We start from the raw sequence: 17,462 nt of genomic DNA on the forward strand, positions 1-17,462 counted from the left end.
CACTGAAGAACATCAAAACAAGCAGCAGGTGGATCTGGACTGACAACATAAAGGTGAACTATTTATAGCGCAGTGGGACCATGACACCTCAGGCCACCAAGGAAGAGATACAACATGCACATGGGATCATGATTGAGAGGTGGACTTAACCATGGACACCATTGCACAGGTTATCCATGAATGTGAAACATGCACTATAATCAAGCAAGCCAAGCAGGTAAAGCTTCTGTGGTCTGGAGGACGATGGCTGAAATATAAATATAGGGAGACTTGGCAGACTAATTATACCCCACTTGCACAAACCTGCCAAGGCAAATGCCATGTGCTTGTAATGGTGGAAGCAACTACTGGCTGGCTGGAAACATATCCTGTGCCCCACGCCCCGCCCAGAACACTATCCTGGGCCTTGAAAAACAAGTCTTATGGCAACATGGCACCCCAGAGAGAACTGAGTCAGACAACAGGGCTCATTTCTGAAACAACCTCATAGACACCTAGGCCAAAGAGCACGGTATTGAGTGGGTGTATCACATCCCCTATCATGCAACAGCCTCTGAGAAATTGAAAGATACAATGGACTGTTAAAGACTATACCGAAAGCAATGGGGGGGTGAGACATTTAGACACTGGGATACACATTTAGCAAAGGCCACCTGGTTACTCAACACTAGAGGATCTGCCAATCAAGCTGGCCTTGCCCAGTCAAAAGCCTTACGTACTGTAGAAGGGGATAAAGTCCCTGTAGTGCATGTAAAAAATATGCTGGGGAAGACAGTCTGGGTTATTCCTGACCCGGGCAAAGGCAAACCCATCTGTGGGATTGCTTTTTCTCAAGGACTTGGGTGTACTTGGTGGGTGAGGCAGAAGGATCGGGAAGTCCAATGTGTACCTCAAGGGGATTTGATTTTGGGTGAGACCAGCCAATGATTTGAATTGCATGTTGTTAATTGCTATCTAATACTGTATGTCATCACTTCTATGGTGGCCATACACCATATTGATGGTATTACAGTAAGAATCGCCTAGATTAATGAAGAATGGACTTTGATGAAACTGAGCAAAGTGCAGCAATGATAGAACTGGACAAGCGTAGCAGTGATGAACCAGAACTGTCTTCAGCATGTGACAATCCAACACCACACACCACCTCTCCTGCCCGAAGGACTGCTATGACAGATGAAGCCCAAAGTCATGGACTAAATGAACTCAGTGGACATTTTAGAGGTATGGCCCATAGAGTAAGGGAATGATATCTGTGTGTATGTATCAAAAGACAGGAAGGTGGTGGTGATTAATTGGAATGTCTTGGAAAGTGTGGGACCTGGGCATGACATAGATGGTATAGAATAAGGGGTAGATACTGTCCTGGTTTCAGTGGGGATAGAGTTAATTTTATTCCTAGTAGCTGGTAGAGTGCTGTGCTTTGGATTTAGAATGAGACTAGTGTTGATAACACACAGATGTTTTAGTCGTTGCTGAGCAGTGCTTACACTAAGTCAAGGACTTTTCAGCTTCTCATACTGCCCTGCCAGCGAGGAGGCTGGAGGTGCACATGAAGCTGGGAGGGGGCACAGCTGGGAGAGCTGACCCAAACTTGACAAAGGGATATTCCTTACCATATGACATCACGCTGAAAAAAAATACTGGGGGGAGCTGGACGGGGGGTGCGGCTTCTGCTCGGGAACTGCCTGGGTATCGGTTGGTGGGTGGTGAGCAGTTGCATTATATGTCGCTTTTTTTGTGTATTCTTTTATCATTATTATTATTTTCCCTTCCTTTTCTGTCCTATTAAATTATTTTTATCTTTTTTTAACCCTTTTTTTTCAACACTCTCCTCCATCCCACTAGGGGGGAATGAGCGCACAGCTGTGTGGTGTTTAGCTGCTTGCCACATTAAACCATGACAGGACTAAAAACAGGGTCACCATGAGTTACTGTTATACATAGTCAAAGCTGTTAATTGTCTTAGTTTTGTGCATTTTTTCATTTTGACCTTGATTCCAAGATAGAGATCAGGGTAGCACTCCTTTGACAAGTAAGAGTAACATAATTTCAAGCCGTACCCCTCCCCAACTACATTTATTTCTTTTATAATTCTCCAGGCACTAAATTTCTTGCATCTGATCAGTAAAATTGTAGACAAGTTTCTCAGGCCTTGTCGGCAAACAGCAGAGAGCATGTAGCATAATGATTTGCCACTTCAATTGCTAAATCTCTGAGGAGTAAGCATGCTTTGATCACATCTCATTCTTTTTAAAGATGTTAGGGTATTTTCTTCTAACTGAAGTCTAAAGCTGTTTTGCTATGTCAAAAACACCACATCAGTTTTCTCAGAGCCAAAGGAACCACACCTTTTTTACCATGATTTTTACTGGGAAAATAATGAGATCTGCTGGACAGTTCAAGGAAGGAAGTCAGGGAAAATACCAAAAACTGTATTATTCAAGACCATTTAAATAACCAATAGAGAATTAAGAAAGCAGTGCATGCAGATGACATATTATCTTGGCCAACAAACAGAATAAAAGAAAGCGATCTGGACTGCTGCAAAATTGGTAGCAATTTTAAGCAGTTGAAAGACAAATGACATCGGAGAAAAGACTGGGTTAACAAGGGAGCACTTGAGGAAAGTCTAATCTCTGCTGGCATGCTGACTGGGAAGGTCAGCCCAGTGCATGCGTTCTCAGCTGGAGTCAGGCTCCCTCTGCCCAGCCAATTGTCCTATGCACTTCAGATACCAAACCAAACTGAAGGTGCCTTCACCCTGCCAGCTCCTTACAATCTACCAGCTTAAAGACAGCTTCCTTTTCCCTGTCAATTTATGCAGCGTTTCCACAGAGCAAATGCTACAAAGGAGAGAGGTAGTGTGTGAGTGCCTTTTTTCCCCCCTTCTGAGCAGCACAAGGCTCTTTAGGAAGCAGTGTAAAGAGTTATTTTTAGCACTGTATTCTCAAGTGGGAAGAGTGACATTCTCTTCCTAAATACACTTTTAATCCAAATTTTCCACAAAGACACTAACTTTGAGTTGACACATTATGTTTTGAAATTTAAAGCAAATCCCTTGGAAAGTGGCAAACATGAACTTTAAATAGTTTGTTACTTCTTCAGTTTTTATGTACCTCTAATTTGCCTGTAAGTACATTTTACCTTTGCATATCTACTATTGCCATGAGTAGAGAGGAAATGCTCTGTTTTCTTTTCAAAAGGGATATTTAACACTAAATTCTAAATCCAGGACCTGGATTCATCTTCACCCTCAACTGGGACAGGACTCAGATTATTAACTGAAACCACATGGCAATCATTTAATTTATTTCAAGTAGAAAGGCGCAAAAATGGTTTATAAAGTCTGGAGCTATGTAAAGAAGTACTTTCTAAGAAAAGGCAGACTTGATCTCTTTCAAAAAACTATGGTCATTCCCAAGATACCTTAGACAAAGGTGCAGACAAGACCTGAGTTTTCACTGTTAGATCAGACTGACTAAAATAGTGCAAATTTACCCCAAAGGGTTGGGCTTAATGCTTTTGGGTATTCCTGACACAGAAACAACTATCGTTCTTATTTCAGAAGTATAGTTACTTTCTGGCAATATACTTTTTAACCTTCCAAAAGTAAAAAAATTTTCTTCTCCCAAATTCTTGGGTTTTTTTTTCTGTTTAGTAGTTTTAAACACTTTCATATACCCTACAGAGTTTTGACTGTGCTCTGCAGCAATATTTATCATCAAATACAATATTATGGCAATGAATGAAGCAGAAGCCCAAAATTTATTTGAACACTAATATGTTAAGAACCTTACAATATACACTGATTTCTTCTTCACAGGTTTTCCTGTAGTACTATCAATGTTATCACAGTTTTGAAAAATAATTTTTTCTTAACCAATTATTTCTATGAAGAATTAAAACTTATATGAATCAGATTTTCCCAAATGTTACTAAGCAAATTTATAATGTACTCATAATTAAACTTTTTCATGCAAATATCACATATCCCAAAACAACTCATTTTCACCTGTGTATAACTATAATGTAAAAGGTAATGTACCATATGCTGCAATATTTATACCTGTATGCGTGCATGTCTATGTCAGTCTAAGTACATTATAAAAGTATTCCATTTAATATTCCACTTAAAATATTCCACTAAGTTTATAACTGAGAGTTTTAATCACAAAAAAGACAGCATCTGAACTGTTAGACAGCCCTGGCACTTATAATAAATTTACTTTTCTGTGCTATCCAGGCATGTAGCAGAGACCCTCAAAATCTTCAAGAGCTATCTTCTATCTTGTCATCACATGAGATATGAAAACAGATTATTTTAAAATACTCGTTATACTAAACATTCTTGAACAGGAGTTGCCAGATTTTACAATATTTTTAATGAGCAATTATTTAGGAGGAGTAGAGTGAGCCTGTCGTTGAAGAATGGAGTTAGGATATGGCATTCTGGCTTTAATTACTGGCTTTGTCATAAACTTTACCTCTAACTTTGAGCAAGCCCTTCTTTACCTCCGTTTTCCACATCACAGTAAATGGCAACAATATTTCACTAACTCACAGGCTTGGTTCGAGAATTAACAAGGGTCCCATGTGCAAAAGACCTGTAGATCCTGGCTTCTTCTTTTCACTGTGTACTGATAGGCAAGTGAGATGTTCTTAATTTGAAACAGGGACACAGTGCTGCCCTTCCTCAGCACATGGAATTCACATTTCTGTCAACAGGAATTGTATTAAATACATTGAGTACATGATTTAGCCTAAAATGAAGAAAAAGGAATGGAAAGAAACTCCTGGATTCTCCTTGCCTGCTCTTAAAAAGTCTAACAGTTCATGGCAGCAGACATATAATCATAAATAAAAAGATTTTTGATGGAAGGCAAGAATTGCTGATGGGGAATATAAATGAGATTGGAGAAATGTGTAACAGGTCCATCTGTAGACTACATTTAGCTCTGCTGCAAGAGCACCATCACAGAAAATATGCAGAATTCAGTTACCATAACATATGCTCCATACACATTTGTCACAACATAAACCAAACCTTAATGGCCTCGGCATTTCAGCTTTTCACACAATTTCCAATGCACACCAAAGAAAATGTTTACTTTTTTTTTTCCTCTATGCAAGTGTCCAGATAAGATAAAAATGACAGAAATGTAGAAAAAAAACTTTAAAACTTTAACAAAAGGTAGCACCCCAGACTGTTTTTGGCCATATATATCTACCATGCAAGAACAGAATCGACTAGAGAAGATAGGTTTTTTTGCTGGAATGAGGGTTAATGTGAGTACACAGTTTTAATCTCCTACTTTGGTCTGAAGTAAAAATTGTCACAGTGCAAAAAGACATTTATGTTTTTCTGCGGCGGGAAAAGCCAACCAGACAAAAATAAGTCAAGGAGCATCTGGTTGGCCACTACCAAGCTCAGGGAGGCAAACATCTCTATAACAAGCAGGCATGCTTTAAAATTTGCCATTGCTTAGCCATCTGCAGAAAATGAGACTTGACAGTTCTTTACGGAAGGGAGGCAAGAGCTACAACTCTGCATAATTAGGCAATAATTAATCAATCCAAGGATAACAGCCTGGTAAATTTGGAAAAAAAGTATGTGTATCTGCCTATGTATATGAAACAGCCTTTTATTCTGTTATACTGCATGTTTTTTATACTGTTACACTGCCTGTATGCAGCCTTGGTCATTTAAAAGTCTGCCTGTCCCACAGCGGGGTTTTTTTTACTTCAGTACGCTACTGAACAGCACAGAATTCTTGACTGGAGAAAGACATTCCCCTGCTGAAGGAGAAGAGGATTTAAAAACAAAAGTGCGAACCAGATCACAATCCTACCAAGAAGCAGGTTACTGGAGGTATATATCTTTTCAACAGCAGAAGACCACAGCAGTGGTATTCGTATATCGTCACGCATGTTTACGTTCTCTTTTTATTCATAAAACAGTCAAACAGTGGGTTCTCTGAAGTTTTTACAGTTTTACCATTCCTCCAAACAACCATGAATTTAGGGCACCTACTTCTTGACATAGGATATGTACAGCTTAAGCATGCCTTTTTACCTTCATTATCTATCTTTCTGCTTATGACTTTCCAAAGCACCAGAAAAACATTGCGTCTTGGCGTATACCCACAATCCTGACCTGCTACTTGTCAAACCAGTGGCAGACTTTGTATGTGTCTTAAGGACTGTATCTTTACTACGTATAGCCAAAGTTCCGCTCTACTGTAAATGGTCATTCAGTAACGCTGACTCCTGGCTCTTAACATTACTAATAGCTTTGACTTTGATATGTCTATGATAAAATAAGCTAAAACTTATCAACAAAAATTTCAGAACAGTATTTACATGCATAATATTTAGAAAAGTCTTTCAGCTGCACATCCTCTTTCCAAACCAATGCTACTTTCACTAAACTAAGCTTCTCCTAACACACACGTAGTACTTCACTTCTACCTCGCCTATGCTGTCACATTCATACTTCTCTTAGAAAGGCCATTTCTAGTTTAGTTTCATCTACTTTCTCAGATGCAACATGTTTTACGTCCTTTGAAGTATGGTATTAACAGAGAAGTGAATTCAGAATTATCACTTTAGTGCCCCAGACACACAACTCTGCGAAAGCATCTTTACAGTAACCATAGTAGCAAGCATGTCAACAGCACGTCAAAACATACAGATGGACAAGCACATACAGAAACTGACATGCTGTGCGCTGGATACGAAGGATAAGTGTTAACAAGCTACTGGCCATGCAACCACAAAGAACTGTATTTTCATACAGCAGTGAGGAGGGCACGGAAGTAACCGTTTTAGGGCACCAACACTTTCAACACGTGAAACCCAGAGAATCTAAACGACGACCCTTCCGCCAAAAAGAAGCTAACAAAGAGGAAGTTTCCCCACGGTTTTTGGGTGGTTTTGGGTTTTTTTTGTTTTGTTTTTGTCCTGGTTAACACGAAGTTTCTCCGTCCTCGCCGTCCCCGTCCCTGTACCTACAGGCTGCAACTCAGCACGCCCGAGATGCAGAGGAGTCGCCGAGCACCGGAGCCCGGCCCGGCGGAGATGCCCGATGAGGCGGGTGCTCCGGGGCAGCGGGAGCGCTCCGGGGCAGCGGGAGGGCTCCGGCGGGGCCGGGTGTCCCGGTCCGGGGGCACAGCCACCTGCCCGGGGCCGCCCCCGGCACCGCACCGGACCCCGAGCTCGCTGGCTTTATTTATTGCCTTTCCTCAGCCCGAGGGGAGATCTGTTAAAGATTAAATCAGCAGCAACCGCAGTTCAAAGCCCTGTCCTGGGAAGCAAAGGTGAAGATAACGTCCCTGCAGATCTAATCGAGTTTCTGCTGTTGCAATCGCTTTTAATTACCCTCTAAACGGCACATCACACAGTGATCCTCCAGGCGCCGGACGGGGCACCGAGATAGCGAGATACCTATAAACGCTTTACAACCCGCCCGCTGATTAAAAAGCGATTAGAAACTTATTTGAAGTCGGGTGTTTTCTATAGGCAACGCACCGACCCCGCCGCGCCCCTCCTGTCACCGCCGGGGGCCGGCCCGGGCCCTCCCGCGGGGCCGCTGCCGCCGGTGCCCCCTCCCCGGCCCGCCCGCGGGGGGCTGCCCCACACTTACAGGTAGGAGGTGAAGACGCTGAGGTTGGCGGGCACTGCCGTGAGCCCCAGGTCGGAGCAGTCGGCGCGGACGAGCATGCCCTCCTGCTCGCAGCGGCAGGGAGCCGGGCAGCCCCGAGGGCGCTGCCCGCCGCCCCGCGCCCCCCGCCGCAGCCCCGGCAGGCAGAGAAGGAGGAGGAGAAGGAAGGCGCGGGCAGCGCGGGATGTCGCCATGGGGCCCGGGGGGTACCTAGAGATGCGGGGCGGCCGCTCTCATGCCCCGAGGCGTGGCGGGGGGGGAAAGGCGGGCGCCCGTCTGGGCTCGGGGAGCTGCTGCTGCGGCCGCCGCCGCCGCGCCGCTGCCTGTGGTAGCATCTCAGCTTACACGCTGCTTTAAAGCCCTGGAGCCGGCACTGCGCGCCCGCTGACGCCGCCCCAGCCTTGCCCGCCGTAGCGCGGCGGGCCCTACCCGCGCCGCCGTACGGGCGGGCGGGCGGGGAGGCGGGAGGCGGGGGAGCCCCCCCCCCGCCTCCCGTCTCCCCGCCCGCCCGCCCGTACGGCGGCCGCCCCGTCTCGGGGCTCGTCTGAGGGCAGTGATCTCCCCTCAGGGCAGGGGCGCGGGCGGTGGACGCTTCTGGAAGGCGGCGGGACGGGCGGTTGGGCAGCGCGTGCGGGGCTGGGGGCGGTTGGGGAGGCGGGGGTATGGTGGTCCTGAGGCATTGCGGGGGTGTCTCTGGGGTGGTGGGGCAAAGGCTTGGGTTGCTCCTAGGCCTAACCCCGGCCTTAATTACGGTCAGGAAACCCGCCCGTGGGTGAGCGGTCCCAACTGCGGGCTGGCGATGGTCCTCTTCGGAGGGGGGGATCCACTCGCTTCCCTCGCTCCCACGCGGTTAAATCGCAGGCTTGCCAACAGGCAGCAGTTTTCCAAAGGAGACCGGCTGCCAAGGGAAACTGACTTCGCAGCGAGGCTGATGTTGAAAGCTCCTGAGCTGTCCCTCACCCAGCTTCTTGCCAGAGGTTTCCACTCCTCAGGTTGTGTGGAAAGCGGCCCTCACGCTACTCTCCTGTGACTGAGTATGCCAAAGCCATTGGTGAGGGAAAGATGAATGTGGCAATTTTTGAAAACCTTTTCTTTTTTCCTACAAATGAGCTTTCAGTGCGAACAAAGTTGACCACAAGCTCCAGACTTGCGACTAGCTACGGCTAGTAGCAGTTTAATAACCAGTCCCAGCCCAGTTCCTGTTTAGACTGGTGACTACGTTGTTGGTCAGGCTACTCGGTATGCGTTGGAGAGCAAGGTTTTCTGCTATACTGTCTTTGAATCTACAATTAAGTCTGAAATGAGAGCCTAATGAAAAGGCCAGCAAAATACATGCTTCTACCCAGTTTATAATCCCTATTCCCACCTCTGGACCATCATTTGATGTAATCTGAGCTGCAGAAGGATCTTGTACTGGAGCTCAAGTGCTTTAAAATAATAAAAAAGGAATCTGCTGTCTGGCTGGTTAGGCAGGCCAGAATGATTTGTAAATCTAGGCCTATGGGGCTGCTTGGAAGCTTTTCCCCAAGCATCACCTTATCCTAAGCTAATAAAAACAATGGCTGAAAGCGTAGATTGTCCGGAAGAAATGCCTGAGGAGAAAAATCCTGCAGGAAGCAGAGTATTCATTATGTGCCATGATATCTGTCCAGGAGACCTGTTCCCACAAGGGGGAACAGGAGACCTGTTCTCCCTTAGCCATGTCTAATATCACCACAAAGCAGCAATACTTTCGTCACTGAATTTCATGGTTTTTAAGAAGTTTCACACTGTGCTGAATAGGTACATGCCAATGGTTTGATAAATTGTGGACACTCTACTTCCTTCTAGGGTAAAATAGTTTCTATTAGGCATCTGTACTGTGTGATATTAGAGTCCTTAATGTGCACTGCCAAAAGACATCAGAATAATTGTAGTTAACAAATAAGTAAATATTTTTCATAACTGTAGTGAAATAGTATTTGTATAACCTGAGGCTAATGCACACATATTTTGTTTGTTCTAGAAAGCAAAGTGTATACTGTTTGTTCATTTTTTGTTGAGGATTTATCAGCTTGAGCAAGATATCTGAAGTTAGACATCGATTAATTAGTAGTGAGCGTTTAACTGTAAAAATTCTCCCTTGAAAGTTTTTTATTTTGCATGAATACATTTGTTCAGCTAGTGGCTTTTTTGAAGCATTTAATGTACTTCAATTTTACTTAAAGATTTTTTGAAAGAAGAGTAGCTTGAAGATTAAAAGAAGGATTTGGTAGGAATGGATATGGATAATTCCTACCTTTATACATTTAAATTGGACTGTACAGTTATTTCCTTTTCATGTCTCTCATAGGTCTCCGGTTCTCCATAAAGAGAAAAGGAAAAACATCTGTCAGTTTGGTAGCATCTCTGGGAGGTGCTGTTAGTGTTCCAAAAGGCCATTGGGACTGTAAGACTTCCTGCAGGTTCTGACATCTCAGCATAATGTCCTGGTCACTTGGAGTGACATCCAGGGTAGAGCCATCAGTGGTCTTCGGCCTTCGTCAAGGTAGTAAACACACCCCGTAGGGATCTCAGCAGAGTGCTCTCTTGAATCTCTTCCTGTCTTCCTGATACTCAGGCAAAAACACCTGTTTTCTGAGCATGATATATAACATGATGACAGTACCGCCTCAGGTTTATCAGCATAGAAGATATCTTTACGGAATGTTACGTACAAAAACAGAATGGTATGTTGTGTTATATAATGTTAGCATGCAAAAAGCATACCGATTCTTATGTCATGAATGTGCAGCAGATATGTATTTAACATGCAACTTTTAGATTGTTGCTCACAGCATGACAGATTTTAGACTTTATGTGAAATCTGATTTTAAAATACAGGACTGTAAAAAGAAAATCAGTATCCAAAATATTCACTGCCACTGTTTAATAAGCTTAAGCTGGGTTAATTGATTTTAAAAAAGAGTGTGGCTAAAGCATTTAACAATGGAAATTTATGCTTAATCCTGAAATGATAAATTGTCCCAGCCAAAATGGAGATTAAGGCAGAAAAGTTAACAGATCCTGCACTAGCAAAGGTAGCAGCTAGTGCATAAATATTAAGGCAAGTCCGATACAGCACCAAAGTAAAAAGCACAGCAGCAAAGGACAAGGTAGTTTACAGCTGAATGCAGCTTGTTTTTCCCTTTCCTGTCTCTGGATGAAGGGTAAATTCTTAGAAGGCAGTACAACTCTGTGGTTAGGCTGCAGAGAAAATAAAGCTCTTGTGCAGGGTGGGATTTCTTTTTCAGCCCATTTGGAGAAGAAATTCTTCATTGAATGTGTTGAAGTCATTACATTGAAAGGGTTCATTAGGCAAGTGTGAAGCTCCGCTAGCCCGTAGGCTGTGCTACTGTAGAGCAGTACTGCAACTGGCCAGTGATCTGTGCAGAAGGGTCCGTTCCTCTTTGCAGGATGCCTCATTTGTCCTTTTATTCTGTCTAGCCCTGGAGAATGGTGCGTCTTTTAAGACTTACCGCTATATAGGGTTTTTATACATACAGCAGAAGGCTATTTATATACTGTCTTCATTTGATTCCATATTTACCTATCGGTATACGGTCACATTCATTTGCATTATGTATCTGTCATGTTTCACTGAGGATCTTAAGCTAACACTTGCATTTACATCACTTTATTAAGCCATGCAATGTTCTTCAGACCAAGGCAGGTAACACCATTTCTGTTTTACATAGTGATAAATGTTCGTATCTGAAATGTAGGATGGTTAGGGCAGAGTCACTCCTAGAACCAGAAAGAAAGACAGGAGTTTTAATCACCCTGGCTGAGTTTACCACATGGTAAAGCTTTTCAGTCACAATACTATTGTGGATTATGTGACATGAACTTGTTTTTGTTTAGGTTTTCATGCTATTTGAGGCACGCTATGTCATGCATCTTTAGCAATCGTCTTTTTATATTGATTCTTTCATTTGGCACACTGCCACCTAGCTGCACTCTTCCCTCAACAGTTCAGTAGCTAGTGTGATAGAAGGACCAAGATGAAACATTTGACAGGTAAGATTTACTTGGGTTCATCTGAAAGGTTCTTCAATAGTCAGGTTGCCAATGTGAAGAAGGGACAAAAATAGAAAAACAGTAGTAGTATTGCTGTTACAATTCATACAGTGACAGTTGACTTATCCATATAATTTTGAAGCAACTGCTGACATGAACATCATTTTTAGTTTGAAAATATCTGATAGTGAAGCTTGCAGCATTAGTGGAAAAGTCAGGATTACCCAGGCACACTTTAATAGCTAGGCATTTGGGAAAATAAACAAGGGAAAAATGTAAATACACAGGATGCAGGTTTACTGAATGTTTGTTTGGAGGGAATGAAAGCTGATCATTACAGTAATTATCTGTTTAGGAAATAAAATCCATGTGTTAGAGTGAAAATGTGGAAATAAGCTATATGAAGAGAACCTTCTCTTATTTTGAGTCGAGGTGGATGTGATATCATTTAGGGAATTACAGTCAGGCTGCAAAAGCATTAAGTGGATATTTCACCAACATAGGGACTTTGTGCTTTAAACAATACTTTAAGTGATGCTTTTTAACTCCAGCATTTACTGGTCTGTTACCTTATCCTTGTATGTTTCACTTAAAGCTAAAAGAAGAAAGAGGAGAACATGTAAGCTATGTCTAAAAGTACATGAAGAATGGTAAGTCATTAGATGAGGTGTAATACCTTTTATCAGAACAGCTAATATTTGAAAACACACAAGAGCTTTCTTTTTGGCTCATCAGTCTTTTTTCTCAACCTATATCTAACTGGCTATTCAAAGCTTGTCTTACTTGTAGCCCTGGAGAATCATTTCAGCTGGTATGATACAGTTTCTCAAGAACTGTGCCACACAGGAGTGTGGCAGCAAGACAGGTGAGATCGACTGTAGCCTTCCTCTAGTCAGGTGTTTATATTGTGCTCTTAACTGCCTACTGATAGTCAGTAAATCATTGCAACAAGTCTCTGAACTGATTTGTCCTGTTTCTACATGCACAGAAAAACACATAGTAGGTTTGAACCCAAATGGCAAGTGGGCTCAAACATTTCTCAGAAAGGACTGAAAGAAGGATGTGAATTTTAGAATGATATGTAGTGATGTATGAATCCATTTATCTGTTTCCTGAATTGCACAGTCTTGGGACTCTACTTTCTCACCCCACAGAAGTAATCGATAACTACTTGTTCCATATAATAGCAGGTGTCAGAGCCAAACGTTTAAAAATGCATTACTGTGCATTATAGCACAGTAGTAAGAGCAGAGTGCTGCTGCATTCTGTGGTGCTTGTCAGTGAGACTTTGAGGAAGGTCTCCAAAATACTGTTCACTTAATGCAACAAAAGTTCAGCACTCCCATGGAAAATCAATACCTCCACATCTGTGAGGAAGTTAACTCCAGTTCATAGAGGTTTTTGGGGTTTTATTTTTTTCCTTAACACTTGTAAAACATAAAACCTTTGAATATGTGTGCGTGTGGAGATGCATGATGTGTTTCTGTGTCCTCAACATGCTGTGGTGATGTGCATTCTTCTCTGGGTGAAAGGCAAGAGTTGATACATACCATGTGCATGCATAAAGTCATTTCTTAATTTAGCAGCTCATATAGAAATTCTGTCCAATTTTTTCATCCTTCTCTCACTGTGCCTGTGTGGCAAACACCCTGGGGTTTCTGAGGTTTTTGAAGTGTATTTGCATGATACTGTATAATGAGCGATTACATTGTTTTGTAGTTGTTTGAAGGTCACAGTAATGTGTTTTTTTCCTTCTTTTTTGTGGTGGTTGTAATAGTTTTAGCCATTTTGGGATCAGCTGCCATGCAAAAGGAAGAAATGTATCTAAGAAAGAAGCACCTAATTGTGACAAATTGTCGGAAGGCTTTAGATGTGGTGTAATACCTTGTTTTCCTTTAAATGCCTGTCTAGAAGGGGGGAAGGGTCTGTATTTTTATTTCTATTTCTGTGTATTTGGCTGCTGAGGTGTAAGCACAGAAAAAGCAGATTTCTTAGCAGAGACAGAAGTCAAGAGTTTTTCATTAGTAAGACCAAAAGATTTTAAATGCCTCTATCATCTTGATAGCAGTGCTTTTCTTATTCTTGACTAGGACTTTGGAAAAATCAAACAGCAAATACCCTATAGGACTTCATTTTTCAAGAAGTTTTTGAAAACTATTTGCATATTGCCCAGTGCAAAATTAATCAACAAAGCTTTTTAGTACATACTTAATCAGAACAGATGTTAAAAGTGTCCATGTTTCTGTGGCTCATATGCTTTATCCTCACTTTGTACCGTGGTGATAAACTGGCAGGATATGTTATCCACCTCTGCTAACTCTTCTAAGTTGATGCAGTCCCATCTGCAGTAATGCAAAATGACACATAGGGAGAGAAGGAGCAAGATACAGGTCTTTGACCTTCAGCACATGCACAAAGCCTCACCAGAGCCTGCCAGAGACACAGGTCATGTAGAACGCTTATATGGATGTACAAGAAATGCTGTTTCTTCTGCATGGCTGGCAATCATGCAGGGCCCCTGCTGTAGGTGGAGGGAGGGAATTGGTCGAGAATTTGGACAGAGCAATCAGCAGGAAGGAAAAGTGGGATTATGTGCCTACAGCTGCCAAAGAGCTGAAGATAGAAGGAGCCTTATGCAAGGGAGCATGGAGCAAAGGGAGGAAGAATGATTACAGCATGGATATTTACAGGAAGGTGAGAGCAGGTGAGTTGGAGGAGCCCTTGTATTTGAAAAAAGGGAATGGGGACACTCAGGACTAATACGAGGTTTAGAGCCAGAGAATGACAGGGAGGTCTTTACAGAGGAGAAGAGGGAAAGTGGCCCACAAAAAATTTGCAAGAGATGGGGCAAGAAGTCTTGGTACCTGCAATAAACTCAGCCAGTTGAAATACACAACTCTGAAGTTTCTATGCCCTTTCTTCTACAAACACTGCCCCTGATAGTGTTAATACTCTGTGAATTGCTATGTATTTGCATTAAATGTTTCTGAAAGAAACAGAGATATTTCTGGACTGAATGTCAGAATCAGGGCCTTATGTAACATTAACATGTTTATAACATGCATTGGGTTTCTCTTCTGTTCCTTGGCAAGGTGGTTAGTTGACTTGAAGGCAGGCATGTTTATTTTGGGTTGTGTTTGCCTTTGAGGCAAGCAACTTACTTGAAAGTTTTATGTTTATAAATCCCACCTTAACAGAGTGACAGCATAGACCCATAACATGCAACACCTTTACAAAGTGGGGAGCAAGGTATTGCATCATTTAGCTTCACCTGTCATCACTGAAGACAAAGAGGTACCTGCAGAAGTCACTTGCTGTCCCCTGGCCTCAAGCTGAGTGAATTCTTATCTCTGTCCGTTGAGATCACACCCTTACAGCCTCTTACAAGGCTAATACAGTTGCCCATGCCGGATGGTTTGAATATCCCTCCAACTGCTGTCATTAGCACTGACATCTCCAAACATGTTTGCTGTGGGACTTTCTTTTTAAAAGAGCATCTGACAGAAGTTCAAATTTATAGTTGATAGACCTGGTTCAGATCTGTTAAACTCTTGTAAATCCAGAGTAAGTTTCATTTTGTTGTAGTAGCTGAAAAGGCAAGATTCTCAGCAATACAAAATTAGTACAGTTTCACAGAAGCCAATATATTTCTGTTAATAACTCAGACCTCTGAGGGTTTGGCTACTTTTCTGTAGTAATTAATGGAGGCAGTAGGAGATGAGGAGAGAGTGTTCATACCACCCAAATTTAATCTCCCAAATTTAATCTCCCTGGCATCTCTCTGAAGCTGATTAAGAGTAATAGACTCCTCCAGAAGGTGGTTCAAAGCACCTATATTAATTATTTTATGTATTTGTGGATAGTTAAATCAAGGTTGCTATGCAAAAGTATCCTTGCATTGATTATGATTAGAGTTGCTGCTACAGTAGAGCAGAGCCCTGAGAAGTTATATGCAGGAAAGAGGAAACTTTGGCAAACAAGGGCTAATATGAAAAGCCCAGGCTTAGTATATTCTGTTTGTACATTTTTTCATCTGCATTTGGCTCAATATATAAGCCCCTGAGATAGGTGAAACAGAAGGTTGGAAGTAAATCAGTAGTAATCATTTTGGCCTAATGCCACTTGGAATCTGTCAGAAGCAGCAGTGGTATAGAAAGCAGAGCATTTGGTCAAGTTTAATTTTTCTCTGAAATATTTCTGTGAACTGTGGTAAAAACAGATGGAATTTAAAATATACAAAAAGAAAAAATTACAAAAGGAGAAAGCAGTATATTGTATTGAAAAATAATTACTTATTTTCCTCAGTTGGAGGGGATATCAAAAGCATCAAGTCAAAAGCAATGCATTTGTATTTTTTCACTTTCATTTCCATTATAGGTTTTCCTTTTCAGGGAACACATCTTCCATCTGTAGAACAAATATGCACTTAACGGACTCAGTATTAAGAATAATAACGATCAGTGCAGAATTTTAGAAAATGTTATTATGGGAAGAAGTCACAAGTGTCAGGTCTGTTGGCTGATGATTTTAGGGAGTATTTCTTTGAATATGGAAACTTAACACAATTGAAATGATTTGGGGAGAGAAGATGACCTCATAGGGGATGCTGTGTTGCACATGGGTGAGCATGCAGAATTCAACAGTTCTCTTATTTTGCTTCAGACTTCTGTCCACTCGGCAACTTGCAGCTTGGCCCATTTGTAACAGAGAGCAATATCTGCCCCTTCCATACAGTGTCAGAGTTTTAGGATAAGTCATCAGATTATGCATTATGTATGTGTGTGTGTGTATACATTAACATTGTGTTTGGCTTTTTTTAGGACAAAAGCACATTAATGACAGGTGAATTTGAGTCAAATCAGATACTACTCTTTAGTAACGCTCATTTGTGCCCAGAAATCTTCAGAATGCATTATTTCTATTTAGTTAAATTTTCAAAATGTACCTGCTAATTTTGAGACACTAGTAGTTTTTGCCGTCCTGACTTTGCACAACTTAATTACAAATTGAGAACAACTTAAAAACAGTTTGAAAAGTTAGACTAAGTAAGCTATTTTTAAATCCTAAATTCAGATTTACTGTGGTGATCAAAGAAGATTATTTGTGGTATATTTTACTTTGGAGCTTTAATGTTTAGTATTTGCAGTTTTACTGTTGTCCAGCAATATATCAGCAAAGTTTTCCCCACTATATCTTTTAAGAGAACCTTTTTCCATGCAGTAAGAACTCTTACTTTATATTTCTTGAGAATATGTTTGTGAGAGGCAGCATTAAATTCAACATGAAGTTAATTTTATCATTAAATTATTTTGAGGAGTAGAAGTTCAGAGTAATCTGGTGAGACTAATCTATTTCATCTCTTACTATTGCTGTGGGTTGATAGATACAAAAAAATGTATTATCAGGTATGTATTTACATACAGCTTATTATTTACTATGGTATGTCCAAACGTAGAGGATTTTATGGTAGTTCCATTGCATTTAGCATGCAAGGTTATTCTTCCTATTTCTGTCTTAGTACCTCACCAGAGTAAAATCTAACAAGTTTAGAATTGTGTTCAGGTGAATTGCAACTGTTCAGAGAAATTTCTTTAAAAACATACCCATAACACCTGAAAAATATGGTACTTTTTATTAATGCTTTCACAAAAAGAGTAATTAACATGAGTTATAACAGAAATATTTGGAAAAAAAAACCCAAACAACCCAAATAATTAGATTTCAGTAGGACATTAAAAGGACAAACTACTCTTTGGAAAAG

General features: G+C 41.6%; 1 protein-coding gene across 2 annotated transcripts in view; it reads right to left on the minus strand.

The window, feature by feature from the left end:
• The window catches only part of LGR5 (leucine rich repeat containing G protein-coupled receptor 5), a 99,152-nt gene extending 91,054 nt beyond the window's left edge, over positions 1–8,098 (minus strand). For both annotated transcript variants that reach the window (XM_075080807.1, XM_075080805.1), the window contains exon 1: positions 7,646–8,098. In XM_075080807.1, coding sequence (XP_074936908.1) covers positions 7,646–7,857 — 212 coding nt within the window. In that variant the 5' untranslated portion in view covers positions 7,858–8,098. The remainder of the gene's footprint in view (positions 1–7,645) is intronic.
• Between the last annotated feature and the right edge of the window lie 9,364 nt (positions 8,099–17,462).

This window comes from Phalacrocorax aristotelis, chromosome 1 (genome assembly GCF_949628215.1).
Source record: "Phalacrocorax aristotelis chromosome 1, bGulAri2.1, whole genome shotgun sequence".
NCBI classification, from domain to species: Eukaryota; Metazoa; Chordata; class Aves; order Suliformes; family Phalacrocoracidae; genus Phalacrocorax; species Phalacrocorax aristotelis.